Raw genomic sequence first — 21,252 nt, forward strand, 5'->3', positions numbered from 1 at the left:
CCCTAAACTCCGGCTCTTGTGTAAATAAATCTTTAAAAAACAAACAAACAAAAAAAACAGTATCCCCATGGATGTTCAGAGGCAGCCATTCAAGCCTCAGCATCCCTGAATGTGTTTGCCAGGACCCTACCCCTCACAGTTCTCCATACCCAAGAGAAGTTGATCCCAGTACAGAGTACAGTAGAGCCTGACGGGAGGTGGCCAAAACTGGTGTCATCCAGTGGCCTGTGTGACTCGTTACAAACTCTACTGTCTTTACTACTATGAGCTACTCAGCTGTGTGCTCCACTAGGCTAGTGGTACTATCTCCCCCATGTCTTAGCCCCTTGTTCTGAGATGGTTACGTTTTAACAGTGACCAAGAGGCCCTACACTCCTCACATGCTCTCATTTGATCCCTCCCACAGCATTACTGGCATGACCAGAGGCTAAGCTCTGGATAGTGCAAAATGGCTGGTTAAAATTCCTTGACCTTTGGTCTTCCCTGGTGGTACAAGGGATTAATAAGCATTGCACTATGAAGCCCTCTAAGGGATCCTGTTCCACAAATAAACCATCACATTTCTCCAAAGGTCAGTTGTAGAGGTGACTGATGCAGAGAGGTTCAAAGAGCTGAAGAAAACCGGGAGCCCATATTCCCCACCTCCTTTAATGTCCGTCCTCCCATTCACTCAACCCAACCCAACCATCTCTCCAAGTTACAGAAACCCTGGAAATCAGAAATCCACAAAAAGCAAAGTATGAGAAGTGGGCTACAGGATTAACATAGGTGGCATAATAACACAAAAAGGGGAGGAAATCTTAAAACAATCTGCAAGGAAAAGGAAAATGACAAATAATTTACTTTGTAGTTCCTTCTGGCTTGACAATGGTTCTCCCATTGTCATTAGGGCTGAGGCAGCAAGGACATCAGGACCTAAATATGACATGTGACATGTAGTTAGAGTGAGGATCTAGGCCAGGTCACTCTGAAGAACTTGGGCTGCAATAAATAACAACGCTGGCCTAGGCAGTACATTAAGGTGTTTTTTTTACAGGAACCACGGGATTGGGACAGTGGCAGCGCCCTCATGGGAGAGAAGAGACAACAGAAAGCCACACTGACAAATACCACAAGTACACAGGCCACAATCACAGCCCTGCAATTAACCAGCCCTCCATTTCCCAGGGTAATAACCAAAGGTAGGCTTGTTAGCTTAGCCCTCAGACCACCCCACCCTCACTGCGGGAAAGTGACAAGAAAGCACACTCCCCTATCCCACTCTCCCCTGGTCCCGCCAAGGAATGAAAAGGAGCAGCAAAGCACCTGGAGGCAAAGCAGTGAGCAGAGAGAAGAGAGCTTATGGCCCCAGAACCCCAAGGTTACCCGGTTGGCACCCACAAGCAAGAGCGCATGGTTATAAAGACCACATGCTTCCGCCCATGGGGCAGAGGGAAGAGGACCTCGGGGACAAGCTACTCTGTGACAGGCAAGTTCACAGAAGCCAGTGAAGGAGACACGAGATAACCCACCTGACTCCACATGATTGACACACCCCGCCCCCAAAACCACTCTGCCCCAGCAGCTTCCCAAATTCCATCCCTAGAGCCCCCCTTTTCCAAAGGAACATCCGCAGGCTGCCCTGCTCGTGCCCACCCACCCGTCTTCTTCCACTGAGCGGGTACACCCACGCCGCCGTCTTGTCCCCAGCAGCTGGAATTGACGAATTTTTTGCCAGGCTCTCTCCACCCCCATTTCCAGAGTAAACGTATACAAAGAATCCTCAACTCCTCACTATCCCAGCATCCCTCCTTCGTGATGCCTGCGCCTTGCCGCCTTCTCAGGCTATCATGACACCTTCAAACATCCACCCAGCAAGACGACCTCTGAAAACCTAACAGCGTAGGGCGTTTCGGAGGGACTACCATGGCAGGGACTGGCAGAACGCAGGAAGGACGCTCCACGGTGATGTTCAACAGTCAAAACACCAGCTCCACGGCGAGCATTCCTCACAGCTGCTTCCAACTGTCCCTGCCACTCCTGCCTCCAACCACAGGGCAGTACCGAACACTGACATCACGTCCACCCCGCCGCTGGCTCCTCTCCGGGCCCCAGCCCCCGCTCCAGCCCACTCCCCGAAGGAGCGATGATCCTTTAGCCTCGTAACACCAAAGCAACCCGCTCCCCACTTCTCACTTGAGAAGCCAAACCCCACAACCACCCTGTTGGGGCACAGGTTGTTTCTGAACTGGAGACAAGGCAGGGGAGATGGTCAAGCACCAGCAGAGGAAAAGGGGCGATAAAATTTACTGCACCTGGTGTGATTAATGCACGTTGAGAAGCGAAGACATCCAAGCCACTCGGCCAGGACTCTCCAGTCCTAAAGATAACAAGCCAGCAGGACAATGGACTCAGTTCCCCCTCAGGCAGCAGAGAAATCATTCTAATCCCCATATTCAAACCGGTCTCCTTATCCACCCTGGGCTGGCTGGCCGCCTTCCTTTTAGCTGTCATGTCTTCCTGGATGTCAAACTGGCTCCTCTGAAACTGAGTGCAATCAAGACAATGACAACCAGGTTTCCAAACTGCAAATTGCCCCAAGTTTTATTTGTAGTCCATACAAAAGGGAAAAAAATTAAGGTTTTCTAACACCACCTACTTGGGGAGATGGGGACGTGGGACTGTGCCGCTTGGCATCAGCGAGAACATCAGTGGTCGGGAGGGGCTGGACGAATACCAACTGACTGTTCCGACAGGAACTCAGTCTCAACACAGTCGACGGAGGGACAGTCAGGGCCCCCTGGACTGCTGGCACAGCGTGGCGCAGAGGAAATGGTTAAGCTAACCCTTTCCTGGCCTCCTCACGTCTAAAAAGAAAAAGGCGCCGCCGACCTCAGCTGCAGGCTGCTTCCCCATCCAAACGACCTTAAATATCGCGCACAAAAATAAAAGGGAGCCAGGGAAAAATAAAAACATGAAAGAAACTCCCACCCTGGGGAGATGGGAGGCAGCGGAGAGGGAAAACCGCAGATCTAGAGCCAGTAGCAAGATTTGCTGCTGAGGCGAAGGAACGAAGGAGGTTACTGCCGAACACTCAAAAGGACTGAGTCCTGGGGAAGGCCCACGTGGTAAAGGGGATGAAAAACCGAATACAGGAGAGGCCTGGGCCAGCGGTTATCACCTGGGCTTGCGCCCTACCCCAGCTCTCCTCTCCTTCCCTCCCCGTGGTGCCCCATCCCAGGACGGCCCTACATGCGGCGCTGGTAGCCAGAGTGCATCTGAGCTGCCCGCAGGTAATCATTATAGGAGCCCGAATAGCGTGCGTAATCGGAATGGGCATCGGGCAGGCGACGGTAATCCAGCGAGGACTTTGTCGGCGAGCGGCGGAACGAAAGCTGCGACTCTGATAAACGGCGGTAATCAGAGAGCTCGGCTAAACGCCGGTCGGAACCATACCTAGTCGAGAGAAGAAGACAGTTGGTGAATGAGACAATTGAGGGGAGGGCTCCAGGTGGGCATGGGGGAGATGCCAATGGGGGTATATAGGGAGGGCGTGCTCAGACTGGTCTCCAACAAACAAGACTGTCAGAAGGCTCACCGTCCCCTCCAGGGCAAGAAAGCAAGCCTGGCCCAGCAAGTGGGAAAGCAAGCCCGCCACTGAGGCCCCTCCCTTCTGAACTGGTCAAGGTGTTTTTGTGGTCCACATTCCCAAACCACAGACAAACTCTCCCCACCCCTGGGCCCTGCAAAGAAAGACCTTGGTTGTTTATCAACAGAACGGCGGACGAAAGCAAGGTCCCCAACTTCCCCGAGTGGACGCACCTCGTACACCTTGCCTTTAGCCAATGAGTGCCAAAGGGATTATCTCCGGCCCTCCCCTCAGCCCCCCCAAAGCCGGGACCACCACGTAACAGGCTTTAAGGATCCTTGAGACAGTGGGAAAGGCCATGGGCCACAATCCTGCAGGCAGTAGCTCCAATGGCACTTGGGCTAGCCTAGACAGGCGACACTTTTCCCGGCTTGACCAGCTGGCACCACCCCAGGATGAGCACTATGCTCCAACTGAACCCCGGTGACCAGAGAGTTCACAGACACCACCCGCCTCGGCCTCCGGACACCCCAAGGGAGTAGAGAAGACCAAGGGAGGGGCGGATGGCTCCAGTTTCCCTCCCATGCCAACCTCAGCCCCTTGCCCTAAGCCCCAGCTGGGGGCACAGGCCGGGGGGGCATACAGTACCTTTTCGACATGGCGACAGCCTTTTTGTAGGGATCGTCGTAGCTGGCCCGGGGTGGGGAGAGGCGCGTACGCTCATAGGGCGGCGGGGTGCTGTTGGCGTTGGCAACGGCCCCCTGGGACATGGACAGGTAAGCTGCAGACGGCTGACCTGCCCCATCGTAGGCATTGCCCGGCTGGCCACGGTAGGAGGCAGCAGCCTGGGGATGCTGCTGGGCAGCATAGGAAGCAGCCAATGAGGCTGACGACTGAGTGCGGTAAGGAGCTGCCAGGGTGGCAGAAGGCTGGGCCCCGTAGGCAGCTGCGGCACCATAGGAGCCAGTGGCCGCAGCAGCCGACTGAGCCCCATAGGAGCCTGACAGGCCCATGGATGCTTGAGCCCCGTAACTATTCAGCTGGGTCTGAACAACAGGCTGGGCCCCATAAGAACCAGCCATTGGGGTGGTGGCTTGTGCAGCATAGGCAGCTGGCTGGCTGGTGTAGGCAGCAGCTGTAGCTGGCTGTGCCACATAGGCAGCAGGCTGGGAAGAGTAGGAAGCAGCCTGCTGGGCAGCATACGGGGCAGACTGGGCGTTATAAGAGGCTGATTGCTGGGCATTGTAAGAAGCTGCCTGCGCCCCATAAGCTAGTGAGGAGGCTGCAGACTGGGCCCCATAGGAGGCTGCCTGGGCCCCATAGGAGCCTAGGGAAGAAGCTGCTCCCTGGGTGCTGTAGGAGGAGGCAGCCGCCCGAACCCCATAGGAAGAGGCAGCCTGCGTGCCATAAGAGGACGGCTGGTTGCCATAGGAAGCAAGGGAGGAGCCCTGAGCCCCATAGGAGTTGAGTGAAGAAGCCGCAGCTGGCTGACCCCCGTAGGAGGAGAGGGCGGAGGCTGAGGGCTGGGCTCCACCATACGGGCCAAGTGAGGAAGCTGCAGCAGACTGGGAGCTAGGGCTGGCCAGCTGGCCCCTGTATGGGGCCCCAAGGGAGACAGAGGGCTGAGCGCGGTAAGAGGCTGCCTGGGCTGTCATGGGCTGAGTCCGATAGCCGACACCCAAAGAGGCAGAAGGCTGGGCCCTGTAGGCAGCTCCCAGTGACACGGAGGGCTGGGCGCGGTAGGTGGCTGGCTGGGCCGTCAGCGGAGCCACGTAAGAGGCTCGGGGAGGTGAACGGCGCAGGGGGCTGCGGTCGCGACCAAAGAAGGGTGGCGTGGGCTGACGGGCTTGCCCATCAAAGCCACCAGTGCTGTTGCCAAAAGCCTGCTGGTAGTCGAAGGTGGCAGAGAAGCCACCTGTTCCAGGGAATGCCGTATCCCCAGCCCCTGGTTTCTTGGTCTTGTCCCCAGACTGGATAGCCAGGCCAGGCCCTTTCTTCTGACCCTTGGTTGAGAGTTCCACGTTGATGCGCTTGCCCTTCACTTCTTTGCCGTTGAGCTGCGCGATGGCGGCTTTGGCATCTGCTTCCTTCTCCATGTGAACAAACGCGTAGTCTGATAAAGCAGCAGACAGAGGGTTAGCAATTAGGGGGGCAGGGCATGCTACCTACTGGGTCCCAAACTGGACACACAACAGCACCCAGCTGTTGCCAGCTACCTCCAGGCCTCCAAACCCTCCTCTCCAGGAGTCTGTCATAAAACGTGGCTTCCGTAAAACAAAGTTCCTGAGCGTCATCGTTGCCTGTGGCCTTCTCCCCATTCTCCCTTCTCCCTGTCACCTCACCCAGCGTCCTGCTGAGAGAAGAACAAAGACGACCTGGAACGCAACAAAAATCTTCATAGTTCCTGTAAGTACATACCAGCAGACAAAACGCAGAAAGAATTCCTGGAACACTCAATTATGTAACGTCCTCTAACCCGAATTCACCCAACATGACTGCTGCTCGCTGCTCACCTTTAAGGCTAAACCCTCAAACACCGGAAATGACCACTTAAGCCTTGGCATGATCCATGTCTCAGCCCAGGGTCCAACTAAGGCACAACAGTGCGACTACAATGCAGGGTCACAAAATTCCTCCAGCAAGAGCTCTCCCTTCTTCACAGCACTTCCCAGTTTGTATAGCACCTCCAGCACAGGCCCTCACAACAACCCTGTGAGGCAGAGAATCATCATCCCTTGTGTTACCGGTGGGCACACAACTCAAGAAATGTGTATGGTGTGCCCCAACCAAAATGTGTTAAAGGCAGGAACAGAATCCCAGCTCTTTCTGCCCTTCACTACACCAGCCTACCCTGAGAGTCACTGTATCGCAGGCCTATGTAACATGACTAGAAATTTAAGTCTAGGAGGGGAGCAGATCCCCATGCAAGTCAACGAGCTGTGGGAATGGAAACTAAATCTCCTCATGGAGTTCAGGACCAAACCCCCTCCTTTCCCCAGGCAGCATTACACCAGTTCCTCTTCAAGAGGGGGGGGGGGATGAGGAGGGGGCCTACCCTACTTCCTTGGGCTCCTGTTTACCGAGCAGAGCGTGGAAAGCAGACACAAGAAAGATTTGGTTTCTCGGCTTCAAGGCAAGAAGCTACAATTACTGCAGCTAGAAGGCGCTGCTAAGCAGGTTACCCCCAAGGTCCTCATTCAGAACCGGGGGAAACTGTGGTGGCATAGGGTCTAAGACAAAATGGTGATCTCTGAAGTCCTACTCACGTACGACACAGAATAAGAAAATTTTAGAAGGGAAAGAAATGGAAAAAATTCTTGTTCATTTCCAAATCCACAAACCACGACGGGCAAGCAGAACCTGCAGAACAATATCGTGCTTATGGGAATAAGGCCATGCACTCAATCCCATCCGGGGAGTCCACAAAGGCCAGGACCCCAACTCTCTCACATCAGTTTAGGAAATGAAGAACCTGGATGAAATTACAAAGGTTCCATTCTCAAAGATATAAATTCCTTTAAAATTGGCTCTGAATAAGTGTCATAATTTCTAGAAACTTTCATACAGGGATGCCCTCTCTAGCTGTTCCCATAGATCAAGGAAAACGGTCCTGGCTGACAACCCAGCCCTTATACAGATGAGAATAAAAATACAATCAACGCGCAAAGGCACAAGTACGGCACAGCACAAGAAATCCTGGACGAGTGCTAGAAGGCTCAGTGGCAGATCCAGATTATCACTGACTTGCTATTAATTCTTAAAGAACTTGCAATTTATTTCTTCATCTGACAAATCTGTTAGAAAACTCAAGTAAGTGTCCTGTAGAGTACAGCTACCCAGGTATAAAGAGCTATGGTGAACAGTCAAGCCTAGAGAGTAACCACAGGTTTATTTCCCTATAGATTATCTTTTATTCTCTAAAAAACAACAGACACAAAGCCGAGACATGCAAACATGGAGATGACAGAAGAACAAAATGAACTAACCCTGTGTGAAGTGCTCTTGTTGGCTTAGCCACAGGTACGAGAGCTGTCTGTGCTCTGAGCTCGTACCTCCACCACTGGGAGTAAAGTGAGCTAAAAGCAGATGCTGGGGGTCTGAGATCACTTTAAAGGCAGGGGAGTGGCCCAAGCCCCTGAAGAGTACAGCGGCAAGCCTGAAGCGGGGCCTCACAGGCAGAAGGAGAGAGAGATGAGCCCACCCCCTCCCACACTGTGAAGCAGCCTGAAGGAGCCACAAGGAGCCATTCCTGGCTCACCTGTTCAGATTCCCGAAACCAGAAAAAGCTAGGGGAAAAAAACACCCAATCACCAGCAAAAAAAATTTCAGCGGGTTTACACGAACAATAAAACACCCCACTGTCTACTCCTTAGTTTGCTGGGTTATAATTGAGAGACCAAATTGTGAAATTATAAGACTTCGATTTCACACACACAAATCAAACTGCCCATCCAGACAAGCTATAACATTGATCTCTTACACACATAAAGCTATCAAATACAACCATACCCTAATCATGTCAGAAAGATCCTACAACTGATAATGGAGGGTGCTGTGAATAGATTATCCAGCCGACTCCATCACATCCAGGCCAACCCATTTCCAGTGAGCAGTCAAATACGTTTGAAGCCCTACCAGAGATGCCCAGGAACCCAACCACTCCTAGATAACGAACAAAAAAAATACAGTGCTAGAAAACTCCAAGGACCCCACCTGCCTGGCAGCTAACTCAAGATATGATCTGTCACATTTAAACATACTAATATACAAAGCAATGTTTTACAGACTTCCTAATGGTACAGTGGCAGCACAACAACTCCAGTATCAAAGAGAAGCCAGAGAAAGTAAGTTTCCTTATCCTGAGAAGAGTAAAAACCTCTAACTTGAAACTACAGAGCTATATACAGAATAGACACCCACAAAACTTCCTCCTTTTCTGCCTCTCAGACCTCCCCTAAGTCTGAAAAGTAATGCTGTTATTTGGACGTTCATACTTCACCACTCAACACCCAACAGAGTGGAGAATGATTACAATCTGCTGTCGCTATGGAAATTTTTGCTCCGCAAGTCAAATCATATTTAAGTTCCTGGGGTAACCAAGCAACTGTTTTTTCCTGTGAAATAAAACAGAACTGGTTGTCCTGCGCAACGCCAAGCTTCTGTGATTTTCAAAGACCTGACAACCAACACAAGGCGATTTAATCAAATGCCCATTCCCAGCCCAAGAACTGAGTAAAACTACTTCAAGCCAGAGCCAATCTCTCCTAATTTCCCAACTTAAAAAAACCTCACCTTCCTCCACCCCAAAGGGTTGGAAGGGCATCAGTGGAAGAAATGATACTCAAATCCTTCCCACAGTCTGTACATCAAAGTGTATCAGGAGCTCCACTGCCTATCAGCACAGCTACAAATAACAGCTAACCACCACTCCCTGAAGAAGGCAATGCATTTCTTCTAATCAAATACACAAAACTGTAACTCTCAGAGTCTTCCAGAAATTCTGAAAAATCACATGCAGTATCGTACACTTCACCCCGAGCCACCCCCACCCCACTGTCACTTGGTTTCAGTTCAAACGAATTCGGCAAATTTTCAGCTTTCTCAACGACCTGAAAGCAAGCTCCTTGACCAGGAGTCCCATGGAGACTGTCCCCTCAGGTCTACTTTTTAGACTCCCAAGGTAGGAGCCACCCAGCCTAACAACCATAAAAGACACATGTTCAGTCAATTAAGCACAGAACTCTATAAATGAGTTATATTCCCCATTCATTTCCTGGCCAGGTGCCCAATCTGAGGCCCTTCCCATTCCTTGACGCTAAACAAAAGCAAAAATCCATGCACCATACAGCCTGCCTCAGAGCACCCAGCAGGAAAGCCCGATTCCGGACAGTCGTGGACTTGCATAACCTGAGTTGAGGGAAATAGAATGCAGTATTAATGCAGAACAAGGAATTGCTCTCAGCAGTGGATACCACAACCCTTCACACTTTCCCCACGTATGGAAAGAATAGGGAATGGCCCAAAGATGTGCCTTTCCAGGACAGCAAATTAAGTCCCTCTGGTGGAAATGAATAAGCACCTGCACCCATCCCGGCCTCAAAACCGCTCACACAGGATACTGCAGGTATGACCCCAATAGCAGGAGAAGGGCATCAGTCCCAGGCTGTATCCTTCAAGACAGCAGGGCCAAGTTAACTGTGATGTTCCAAGTGGAGCCGAGACTGGACACATACAGAAGGGCTATCCCACCAAATCTTGCCAACGTGAAATAAAGTGTTTAGCAGGGGAATAAGACCCCCATGCTCTGAAAAAAGTCGATTGGGTCCCAAATAGGAAGTCAGGTCTAAAACGCGGGAGATCCATATTTTCCAAAAAGACAACTGGGGATCTGCCCTGAGGATTAGACCTGTACTCAAGCAAAGACCACCAGTGTGAATCTGCCCAGTCAATGTTTGACGAAGACCTCTGACACACCCCTCCCCATGCCCCACTCAGCCGGAGTACGGTCCTTTGCAAAACCACCGAGCTTATAAAAGAATGACACTGCCCCGGGGCATGGGCATGGATAGAAGTGGCCTTCATAAAACAAGCCTCCTTCCACATGCGAAAGGTCGGGGTTTCCAGCTTCCACGTGTCCACTGATCCCAAAAGGGGGAAAAAAAACAAGTTGGAGGCAGTTGAAAAGCGCAGTTGCCACGCCTAACCCACCTACCAGAACTGAAAGGTCAAAGTGGCTCGGAGGGGGCCCCGCCTGTCCCCAGAGTAACTGCACCCATGCCGGACACTCCTGGAAGATCCCAGCCCGAGAAACAAGGGCCCCGTTACCTTCCGCTCGGGCGCATTCATCGGGAGGGAACACGAGGGTGGCCTTGGGGCGTCAGCCCCCACCTTTTCCCTCTTCCCTCGCTCTGACCGACGTCTGCAGAGGAAGTGGGGAAGTGGCGAAATCTTCCCCGCTCCACGGTCCGGCTTGTGCCCGTCACTTCCCAATTTCCGCTCGGTGCCAGGCCCAGGAGCCAGTGGAAGGCGCGCCCCGGTACGCTCGCGAGTCTCTCAGGCGCGTCCCCGGCCCCGCAGCTCGGCTCACGGCGGCCGCCGCACCCACCCCGAGCCGCTTCCTTCCATGTGGGGAAAGGTGCCTGGACCGCAGGGGAGGAGCGGCTCCCCCAACGCGCCCCAGCACCTCCGGCCTCTCCCGCCGAGCTCCCCACCCCGCCCGGCCGCGCCGCGCCCGACCCCCGGGAAAGGGGCGTGGCTAACAAGCAGCGTGCCCCGCGCGCGCCCCCGCCCGCGCCCGCGCGCCCCCGCGTTACCTTTCACCACGTCACACTCGATGACGCGTCCGCGGCGCTCGAAGAGGCTGCGCAACTCCTGGCTCGTGCATGCAGCCGACACATTGCCCACGAAAATCTTCCAAGTGTTGAGAGGCCGTGGGCGCGACATCTCCACCACGAGCGCGCGCCCCGGCCGCAGCTCGTGGCCGTGCAGGGCCTCGATGGCGCGCAGCGCGCCCGCGTTCTCGCGCATGTGCACGAAGGCGAACTGTTTCATGACGGCGCAGCTCATGACCGTGCCGTAGGGCGCGAAGAGGGCTGCCAGCTCCTCGGGCGTCGTATCCGCCCCATCGACGTTGCCCACGAATATCTTCATTTTGCCGCCGCAGCCGCCTTCCCGGAGGGCCGGGACCTCTCCTCCAGCGACGGGCGAGACGTCCGGCCGGCTGGCAGTCCTCCCCAGGAATGGCTGGCGACCGAGAACCCCGCCGCGCAGGCGCCCTGGCCGAGCCAATCGGGACGCACGTCCCGCGCGACCGGCAACCAATCAGAGAGGCTGGGAGAAGAAGCGCCCGGGCGCAGCCAATCCCAGAGGGCCTGAAGCCCGCTCGTTCGCGGAGGGGCGGGAGAGAGAGGATCGCGCGCGACCAACCGCCACTGCCGGGAGCGGAGGGGGCGGAGGGAAGGGGGTCGACGCGGGGGGACGCGGGCGGGCTGCGCCGGCGCGCGAGCGGCCTAGTCCCGGAGGCGGCCTCTGGCCGGGTGGGGCCGGCGCCGGCGCTCCCCAGGGAAAAACTTTGCTCGGTCGGAAGTCAGGGCTCCTCCCCTGCGGGGCGCTTAGGCCCAGCCCGCGCCGGGAGGTGGCGGCGGGCGCGCCCGCGGGCCGGCCGGGCCTGGCGGGAGAAACGCGACAAATGCCTCGGCGCTGCAGAGGCCCCGGGCTGCACCGGGCCCGCGCCGGGCGCCCCGAGGGGCCCTGCCAGGCCTCCGCCCCGCGGAAACCCTCGGGCCGTTAATTCGCTCTTGGAAGCGCGGTCGCTGGCGGCGCTGGAGTCCGGCCGGCGCGGGAGACGTCAGAGCTGCCGCGGGCCTAGGGACTCTGCAAAGGAGGGCTCCGAGCTCGCCTCTCTCCTGTGCGTTTGACACTCTGCGCATTAAAAAGTTAATCATTTGGGCCTCCCCGGTGGCGCAGCGGTTGAGCGCTGGGTTGCGAAGCTGCCCGCGGCCTCTGCGGCGCCGGTTCGATCCCCAGCTGCTCCCCGGCCACTGGAGGAGGGTCCCACATGGCGCGCAGACCTCTCCTGCCGCCCGCTGCTCCCCTCAGCAGTGTACTTCGGTCCTTCTGCCTGCTCTGCTCCCCGCTCTGGCTCTGGTGAGTTCTCTCACCCTCCCGCGCTTCTGACTGTACCCAGTGCTTGTATAAACAAAACAAACAAACAAACCAGCAAATAAATAAATAAAGCATGCCTCTATTAAAAAAAAAAAAAAAAAAGTTAATCATTGAAAGCAGGGCCCGTGAGGGAGCAAGAGTTGAGCTTTAAAAAAAAAAACAAACGGAAAACTTTCAAACTCGGCAGATGTGAATAAAATGTAAGGAAAAAGATCGTGCATGGCAGACGTCAGGAACAATCCGTGCCACAAACGCCCTGTTCTTTCTGCAGGGTTTCTGCAGCCCCGAGCCTACAGCCGGGAACAAAAAGTGACAAAACCCAACATCCTGGGAGTTCAGATGGTGGGGAGAGAGACAATACACAAGTAAAACCTGTTAGGTGATGATAGACTGCGGTAACAAGGCAGCAAACTAGCCATGCTCTGGGGGAGCTTCCAGTCAGGAGAGTCCTGAGAGGGCTTGGAGCAGGGCTGGCCTGTTGCAGGGATTGCAGAGCCAGTGTGGCTGGAGGCTCACAGCGAGCGAAAGGTGGGCACAAGGGGGGGGGACCTGTAGCACCTTGTGGGCTCTCACTCTTCATGAAGGTCTGGAAGTCAGGGGGAGCATGGGGCAAACAGGGGCTCATCGGGTAAGACCTGTGTTTGCGCCCAGATGCTGTTGCAAACAGAAAACGGGCCTCCCTGGCGGCGCAGGGGTTAAAGCCACAGCGTTACCAAGCTATCTCCAGCCACTGCAGCAAGAGTTCATCCAGGACCAGGGAGCTGACCCACATGGTGCCACAGACCTCTCCAGTCTCTCCTGTTGCTCCCCTCAGCAGTGTATTTCAGTAGATCTGCCTATTCTGCTCCCCACTCTGCCTCTGGTGAATCCTCTCACTCTCTCACCTCTGGCCTGAACCCCAGTTCTTGTATGCATAAATAAATAAATCTTTAAAAAAATAAAAACAAAGATGAAACCCAGCCACTGGAAGCACAGAGGTAGGAGAAAAAGATTCTGTCTCTTCCAGTCTGGAAGACTGAACGTTCAGTCTGAACACACATGCATCCTCTGTCACCCAAGTGCAGGTACCCATGGTCAGATACATCTGGAGTTCAGGGCAGAGGCCTGGGCTGAAGATATTTGAGCCTGAGGTATATATAAGATGCTAAAGAGTTAACATCTGTACAAAGAACTGGGGGAGAAGGGGGGAGATGCGATAAATGGACCAAGGATGCAAATTGGTGATTTTATGGAAAGTATAAGGGGCCAATAAAGAAACTTCATGGGTATACAGGAAAACACAATTTCCTAAGAAGATGAGAACATGTTTCACCTCTGATTTAAAAAAAAAAATTAAAGATACCTATTGCTGGTAATGTTGGGGGAAAAGGATGTCCTAAAGCTAATTCCATATAGGCTTTGTGGACTCCACCCCCACCCCAGGCCAAAGCCAAAGACACTGGGAACTCCAAATCCCATCACCACCAAAGGGAAGGTGGCTGGGACCTGAGGGTGGGGTTCAGCAGCCGGGTTGGTATAAAGGCAGACACGTGGGCTTTGGGGATCCCCGAGTGACTTTGGGTTTCCAGGTCGTCGGACGGGGTAGGACGCATTAAAGACTTTATTTCCCTATTTTCTCCCTGAGTTGTACATTTTCCTTATTTCCTTTTCCCTTGTAAATAAACCTTTTATTAACCTTTTGTGTGTGCCTGTAGTGGAGTATTCATAAGTCCCTTTTAAGTGCGCGGGTGAGGACCCACAGCCAGGAACCCGTTCAATATCGGGGCTGTCCTATAACAGTAAGGGTGTAAGAAAGTACGCTCACCTATTGCAGATGATAGTCTGAACTCTACATCCTTCTTGAGAAGAATCCTGGCAATGTTGAAACTCTGAAGGTGGTAAGCTTTTAACACAGTAATCCTACTTTGTAAGTTCACAGAAAACTCCTCAGTAAGGATATTGGCATACATTTATTTATTGTTGCATTGTTTGTAGTGCAAGCAGTTGAAGTAACTTGAATGTCCATGAATAAGGAACTAGGTATTGCCTTGTGATGGAGTATTATGGAATTTATTGATATTCCTAGGGTGGGCCCCTAGCCACTCAGCATAGCCATTTCAAAGTCATTTTAAAGGTCAGCTCCATGTCTAGAGTCAGAACACTGTGAAACAGAAATATGTGAAATTCACGTTTTTTTAATTTTTTCTAATATCCATTCTGAACAACAAAAAGAAACAGGTAAAATTAACAATATGTTTTGTCCACCTAACATACCTAAAATACTATCATTTCTTCATGTAATCAATATAGAAATTATTAATGAGCTCTTTCACTTTTTTTTTAAGTCTTGGCAAGCCACTGTGTATCATACATTCACAGTAGATCTCAACTGGGACTAGCCTCCTTTCAAGTGTTCAATAGCCACATGTGGCCAGTGGCTGCTATGCTGGCTAGCGCAAGTTTAGCCTTCTCTTGAAATGACCTTCATCCTAAAGAGACACTCCTTGAAAAAGCAAAACACTGACCATGTATATAGTTCCCAAGACCAATTTCTACTTGTGAGGGTGCACTGGCTTCTCCATACCAACAAGAAATTCCTGGGCACCAGCAGGGGGCCCGAGAACCCAACCCAATTCTGACCTCTACCTGGAGATAACAAATCTCACAGGTTAAATCTCAGTTTTCCAAGACCACCCTCCACTTCAGAAGGCCGCCACAAGCCCAGGTGTTACTTGTGCTTCTGACTGGTTATAAATCACAGATTCCCAGGACCCCTCCTCACATTTGATTAATTTGCTGGAGCAGCTCACAAAACTCAGGGGACCCCTTTGTTCCCTAGATCACCGGTTAATTACAAAGGCTATAACTTAGGAATAGCCAGACGGAAGAGACACATAGTGGGCAAGGTGTGCAGAAAGGACACAGTTTCCATGCCCTCTCCTGCGGTCCTATTCTCCACAAATATCCCTGTGTTCACCAAGCCAGTTCTCCAAAGGCCCCCCTTTTTTTGGGATTTTCATGGAGGCCTAATTACATAGACATGATTGATTAAATTGTTGACCAATGACAACTGATTCAACCTCCAGTCCTTCTCCCCTCCCCAGAGGTCAAGGGGTACCCTCCCCTCTGCATGTTGGTTTCCCTGGCAACCAGCCCCATCCACAGACTTTTTCCGAAAAAGTTCCATTAACATAACAAGAGACACCTTTGGCATTCTCAACACTTAGGGCATTCCACAGCTTTAGGGAACTGAGTCAGGAATTGTGGATAATGATCAAATGTGTATGAGAAATATATTTTGATCATCTGAGTGACCAAACATATATACTTCTTATAAACCACATATTGCAGCATGCCTCTTTTAAAAAATAATCAGGGCCTCCCTGGTGGTGCAAGGGGTTAAGAAGCAATCAGTAGCCACTGCAGCACGAGTTCGATCCCTGGCCAGGGAAGTGACCCACATGGCGCAGCAGACCTCTCCTGTCTCGCCCACTGCTCCCCTCAGCAGTGTATTGCAGAACATCTGCCTGTTCTGTTCCTTGTTCTGACTCTGGTGAATCCTCTCACCCCCACATCTCTGGCATATACCCCAGCTCTTGTATGCATAAATAAATAAATCTTAAAAAAAAAATATCCATCAACAAATGAGGCAAAGGAGCTAGGCCAGGTTAGGCTAGCCCCATCACTATATAGATAGGAGACTATCTCAGAGCTGAAAAAGGGAAAGGAGTTGTCCATCATCAAGTTGGTGGCAGCACTTGGCTAATTCAGTATTCTTCCCAGGACCTCAGATCAGGAAGTTAGATGCACATTCAACTCCCAGTCTTCTGCCTGGCCAGTTGTGTGAACTTGAGTAGATTCTTCACACTTATGAGCATCATCTCCCTTACCTGTAAAATAATTTTCTCCCTATTCACCAGCTACCCCCCAACCCCACTCCCTGGCCAACACTGATCAGTTTTCTTCCAGTATAGTTTTCTCTTTTTCAAAATGTCATATAAATGGAGTTATACAGTTTGTAGCTTTTTGGGTCTACTTTCTTTTATGTAGCATAATGCATCTGATTTTCATCAGTGTCCTTGTCGTACCAGGGATTAGTTTTCTTTTAATCAATTATTTACATTATATGTTTGTTTTTTTTTTTTTAAAGATTTATTTATTTTATCCATACAAGCACTGGGTACAGTCAGAAGCGCGGGAGGGTGAGAGGATTCACCAGAGCCAGAGTGGGGAACAGAACAGGCAGACTGATGAAACACACTGCTGAGGGGAGCAGCGGGAAAGACAGGAGAGGTCTGTGCGCCATGTGGGACCCTCACCAGCGGCCGGGGATCGAACCAGCACCGCAGAGGCTGCAGGCGGTCTCACAGCCCAGCGCTTAACGGCTCCGCCAGCAGGGGAGGCCCTACATTATATGGTTTAACTGGTTTGTTTTTCTATTCCCTAGTTGGAAGACTTTTGGTGATTGTGCAAACAAAAGGCTTATCTTCTCTCTCTTTTTTTAAAAGATTTATTTATTTATTTATGCAAGCACTGGGTACAGTCAGAAGCACAGGAGGGTGAGAGAATTCACCAGTCAGAGGGAAGTACACTGCTGAGGGGAGCATTGGGCGGCAGGAGAGGTCTGCACGCCATGTGGGACCCTCACCCGGTGGCCCGGGATTGAACTGGAGCTGTAGAGGCTGCTGGCAGCTTTGCAACCCAGCACTCAAACCGCTGCGCCACGGGGGAGGCCCCTTATCTTCTCTTGGTAGATATGTTAGAACTGCAAGGTCAAGGTCATTTTGAGCACTACACAAGCACTGTGTCAGTAAGCAGCTCAGTAAATGGAGTTATTGAAAAGTTTGCTACAGAATTCACTTGTAAGTCAAATGAAAAGAACCTACAGAACCTAAAAGAACCATCTGGAATTTTATTAAGCACCTACTATCTGCCAGGCATTCTTCTAGTTTCTGAAACGACATTAAATTAGAATTCCCAAACCTGTATGTGCCTAAAGACAAAATACAAATGGTTCCCCTTTGCTTTCACCCTATCTCATACCCACATATGGGTCTATTTCTCAGTGATGATGCTGGACCCTCCAAGTTGCAGCCCAACTCATACCTGGCCCATCATGTTTGCTCCAAATGTCCTAACAGTAAAAAGAAGAAAGACATTTCTAATAAAATAATACATCATTATATGAAATACTTATAACGAAACGTGTCTTCTGGCCAGCTACAAAAGCAGACTGACATGGAGGCATCACATGGGAAATTCAGGCTCTAGATCTACTGATTACAAACATGTTTTCCACCTAGAGGGCGAGAAATGGCAAAGTTGTACAGGTTGGGACAGCTCCTCAGTGCACCAGACTGTCCTGCATGTTGCAAGCTGTTAAGGACCCCTAATTTTTCTGAAATAAACACCTATCACCCACCTCTCTGCTCTATCATAACCAGAAATATCTCCCTCACAAACTTTCCTGAAGGGCCCTCAGAGGCACTAGCACACTCAGTAAGAGATATCACTCTAAACAAAACTTGGAGAACTTAACTTGGAGTAAATATAACTTCGGGTTAAATTTGAGTCAAGTTTTGGTAAAAAACAATTTCTGTAATAAAGCAATCTGATAGGGAAAATCCTTAGCTCTTTATAACTAATAGAAATCAACATTTGCGAGAAATTCTCTCCTGTAAGTTAGAGAAAGAGCCTGGTCAAACTTACTTGGCAGACTTTTGACTCAGTTAATATCAATAAACCAAAATTTCTTTGGTTTATTAAGTCACTATAATAGTTTGAAGATATCACATCTTAATCCCTGGTACCTGTAATATCACTTTGTTTGGAAAAGGGGTCTTTGCAGAAGTGACGAAGTTAAACATCTTGAGATGGGGAGATTATCCTGGATTATTCCAGGAAGCCCTGGGTGCAAGCATGTGCACGATAGAAAAGGGAGACAGAGGGCGAACTCACATAGACACACATAGGAGACAGTGATGGGAGGACAGGACAGAGAAAGATCTGGAAATACTGACCTTGAAGATCAAAGTGAGGCGGCCACAAGCCAAGGAATGCCAGCAGTCACGAGAAGCTGGAAGTGACAAGGAGTGGATTTTCCCCTAGAGCCTCTGGAGAGAGTGTGGCTGCCCTGACACCTGGATTTCTGCCCAGTGAGGCTGATTTTGGACTTCTGGCCACCAGGGAGGCCCACTATTTGATTTTTAAAACTGTGTACATATATTCCTTAGATAAAAATAAAAAACAAAATTGAAAGTGTATTGAAGTGCTTTCATGAAAATAAAAAATTCCAATACAACATATGTTTGAAAGACCTTTGAATTGGATTTTTAAAGTGCTGTACTAGGCTCTTATCATTATCAAATGAGACAAAATGGACATTTATCTTCTGCCGAACTTGGAATCACAGGAATGACATGATCAAAACACCGGGGTGGGGGGGGGGGCGCCTCCCTGGTGGTGCAAAGGGTTAAGTCTCTTCACTATGAAGCTACTAGCAGCCACTGCAGCACCAGGGAAGTGACCCACATGGCACAACAGACCTCTCCTGCCTCGACTGCTGCTCCCCTCAGCAGTCCATCTGCCCGTTCTGTTCCCTGCTCTGTCTCTGGTGACTTGTCTCATGACCCATACCTCTGGCCTGTACCCCAGTTCTTGTATGCCTAAATAAGTAAATAAAATCTTTTTTAAAATTATGTTTAAAATAAGCTATTGTTCATTCAGTGTCTATAACATCATGTCTAAAAACTTAGCATCTACACTTGCTTAATGCGACATGACACAAAGCGAGCACAAGCTGTTGGAGAAAGGGCACCAACAGACTTGCTGGATGCAGGGCAGCTGCGAGCCTTCCTTTGTAAAAAATACAGAAATCTGCATAGTCGGTGGGGCAACATGAGAGAAGCCTGTATAGGTTACTAGCTGAGATGGTTACAATGTCCTTCTTTTCTTTTTTTTTAAAGATTTTTTTTTTAATAGAGGCATGTTTTTATTTATTTATTTGTTTGCTTGTTTGTTTGTTTTGTTTATACATGCACTGGGTACAGTCAGAAGCGCGGGAGGGTGAGAGAATCCACCAGAGCCAGAGCAGGGAGCAGAGCAGGCAGAAGGACCAAAGGACACTGCTGAGGGGAGCAGCGGGCGGCAGGAGAGGTCTGCGCGCCATGTGGGACCCTCCTCCGGTGGCCGGGGAGCAGCGGGGGATTAAACCCGCGCTGCAGAGGCCGCGGGCACCCTCGCAACCCAGCGCTCAACCGCTGCGCCACCGGGGAGGCCCCACAATGTCCTTCTAAAGTATGTTTAAAAGTGAATGGATGGGACCTCCCTGGTGGCGCAGCGGTTGAGCGCTGGGTTGCCAAGCTGTCCGCAGCCTCTGCGGTGCCGGTTCGATCCCGGCCAGCCGGCGAGGGTCCCACATGGCCCAGCAGACCTCTCCTGTCTCGCCCGCTGCTCCCCTCAGCATGTTTTCGGTCAGTCTGCCTGTTCTGTTCCCTGCTCTGTCTCTGGTGAATCCTCTCACCCTCCCGCAAATCTGGCCTGTACCCCAGTTCTTGTATAAATAAATAAATAAATAAATCTTAAAAAAAAAAAAAAAGAAATAGCAAAAGATATTTAAAAAAAAATATACCTGATTTGGCAGATTTTCAAACTGCTCCTGGAGCCCCGAGGCTCTTGGGGAGCCCTTGGTTAGGGTTGAGATCTTTGGCTGCAGTTACACTTCTGCTTCAAGATGTTGGAACAGGATTCTGTGGTTTGGAAATGCAGTTTGAAAACCATATAGCTGAGAGTTCAGGTTAAAGCTAACTGGCCTGCAGATCCCCTGAGAGCAGAAATAGGGTGGTAGGGTGCTGAAGAGTGCAGTTTAGCCATCAAAGGGTTAAATTCAACTGCCACACCCCAAGAAGGTAAGAGGAGGTGAGGGGTGGGGCACAGCTCAAGTGGCTTCTGGAAGTAACCCAGAGGTGGGGAGATAGCCAGGGCCCCAGGTTTCAAAGGATTTGGTTCCCAAGGCACCAAAGGGAGTTGGAAGACTGCTTAACAGGTATTTGGCAAGAAAGAGCAGGTGCAAAGGTTGGGTCTAAAGGTAGAGTAGAAGCCTTGAAAGGGGAAAGAGACTGGGCCTGGGGAGTGGGAGCCAAGCCAAGTGCATCTAAGCGGAGACCAACTAGCCATGAAAACACCAGCCTGGGCCCAGCAGGCAGCAAGCAGCTTTGTCACTGTCATGGGAGAAAGGCCTGAAACAATCCAGTGGGGATAGGGGTGGGGGCAAAACAGATGGGGAGTTCCCAGAACCTCCGGCCCATACACTCGTCCTTGGATATGGGCCACTCCTGTGAGAGGGGCAGTGGCGGCAACAGCCCCCAAGTCTGCCCCATTTGGTCTCGAGCCACAGCAACTGCTCTCTTAACTTACCTTGTGCCAGGCCTGGTGTCAAGCACTTTGCTTATTAGGTGAATCTAATTATTTTACTTTCGAGTAAAGGAAATCAACTCAAGCCAGATAAAATTTTCTTAATGGAGGGGAGCGCATTGGGAAGACATGGGTTAGGCTCAGCTGGCTCCAGCAAAGGCTGAGTGAGGACTCTGGAGTGTCTGGCATTTTCCAGGAACTTGGAGGTTCCCTCTGGGCACCTGCCTTGTTGCCCCTCCATGCAACCAACTTTTTCTGATCATCAGCTGGTAAGATGGGGAGAGGGCACCCGTGGAGTCAGACACACAGAGCCATGAAAGCTGGATCTGTCTGGTACTGGGGACCACAAGGCTCTGCACGCACCAGGTGTTCACTTGGTTTCAATCAGCCACAGCCAGGGGAGGGGGACGGGCCACCAACAGAGATAAGACCCTAAGGCCCTGTGCTGTGACCGCAAGGAAGAGGACATGGCACTCAGCGGGAGAGGGAGGAGTGGACTTGAATCTAGTTTTCTTTGACTCCAAAGCCAAAAGGTTGCCCAAGATGGGGAGGGCAATAGCCGAGGGACTGTTCACCAAGCCCGTTGAGGGACGCAAGGCACGGACAGAACACTAAGTTCCCTATGAAAA

The 21,252-nt window shown here is 51.2% G+C and overlaps 1 protein-coding gene across 2 annotated transcripts; it reads right to left on the bottom strand.

The window, feature by feature from the left end:
- Positions 1-3,227: 3,227 nt before the first annotated feature.
- Positions 3,228-11,218, bottom strand: RBM14 (RNA binding motif protein 14; the record flags this gene model as incomplete). 2 transcript variants are annotated; one of them, XM_084243784.1, is made up of 3 exons in its annotated part: positions 3,228-3,435; positions 4,217-5,681; positions 10,882-11,218. In XM_084243784.1, 3 exons carry the CDS (start codon positions 11,216-11,218, stop codon positions 3,228-3,230), a joined length of 2,010 nt encoding a protein of 669 aa, XP_084099910.1. The 2 variants fall into 2 exon arrangements, with proteins under 2 accessions (XP_084099910.1, XP_084099911.1); XM_084243785.1 differs by lacking the exon at positions 4,217-5,681 and having other exon boundaries at positions 3,413-3,435.
- Positions 11,219-21,252: the final 10,034 nt, after the last annotated feature.

Source organism: Talpa europaea (genome assembly GCF_964194135.1).
Source record: "Talpa europaea genome assembly, chromosome: 1".
Taxonomy (NCBI): Eukaryota; Metazoa; Chordata; class Mammalia; order Eulipotyphla; family Talpidae; genus Talpa; species Talpa europaea.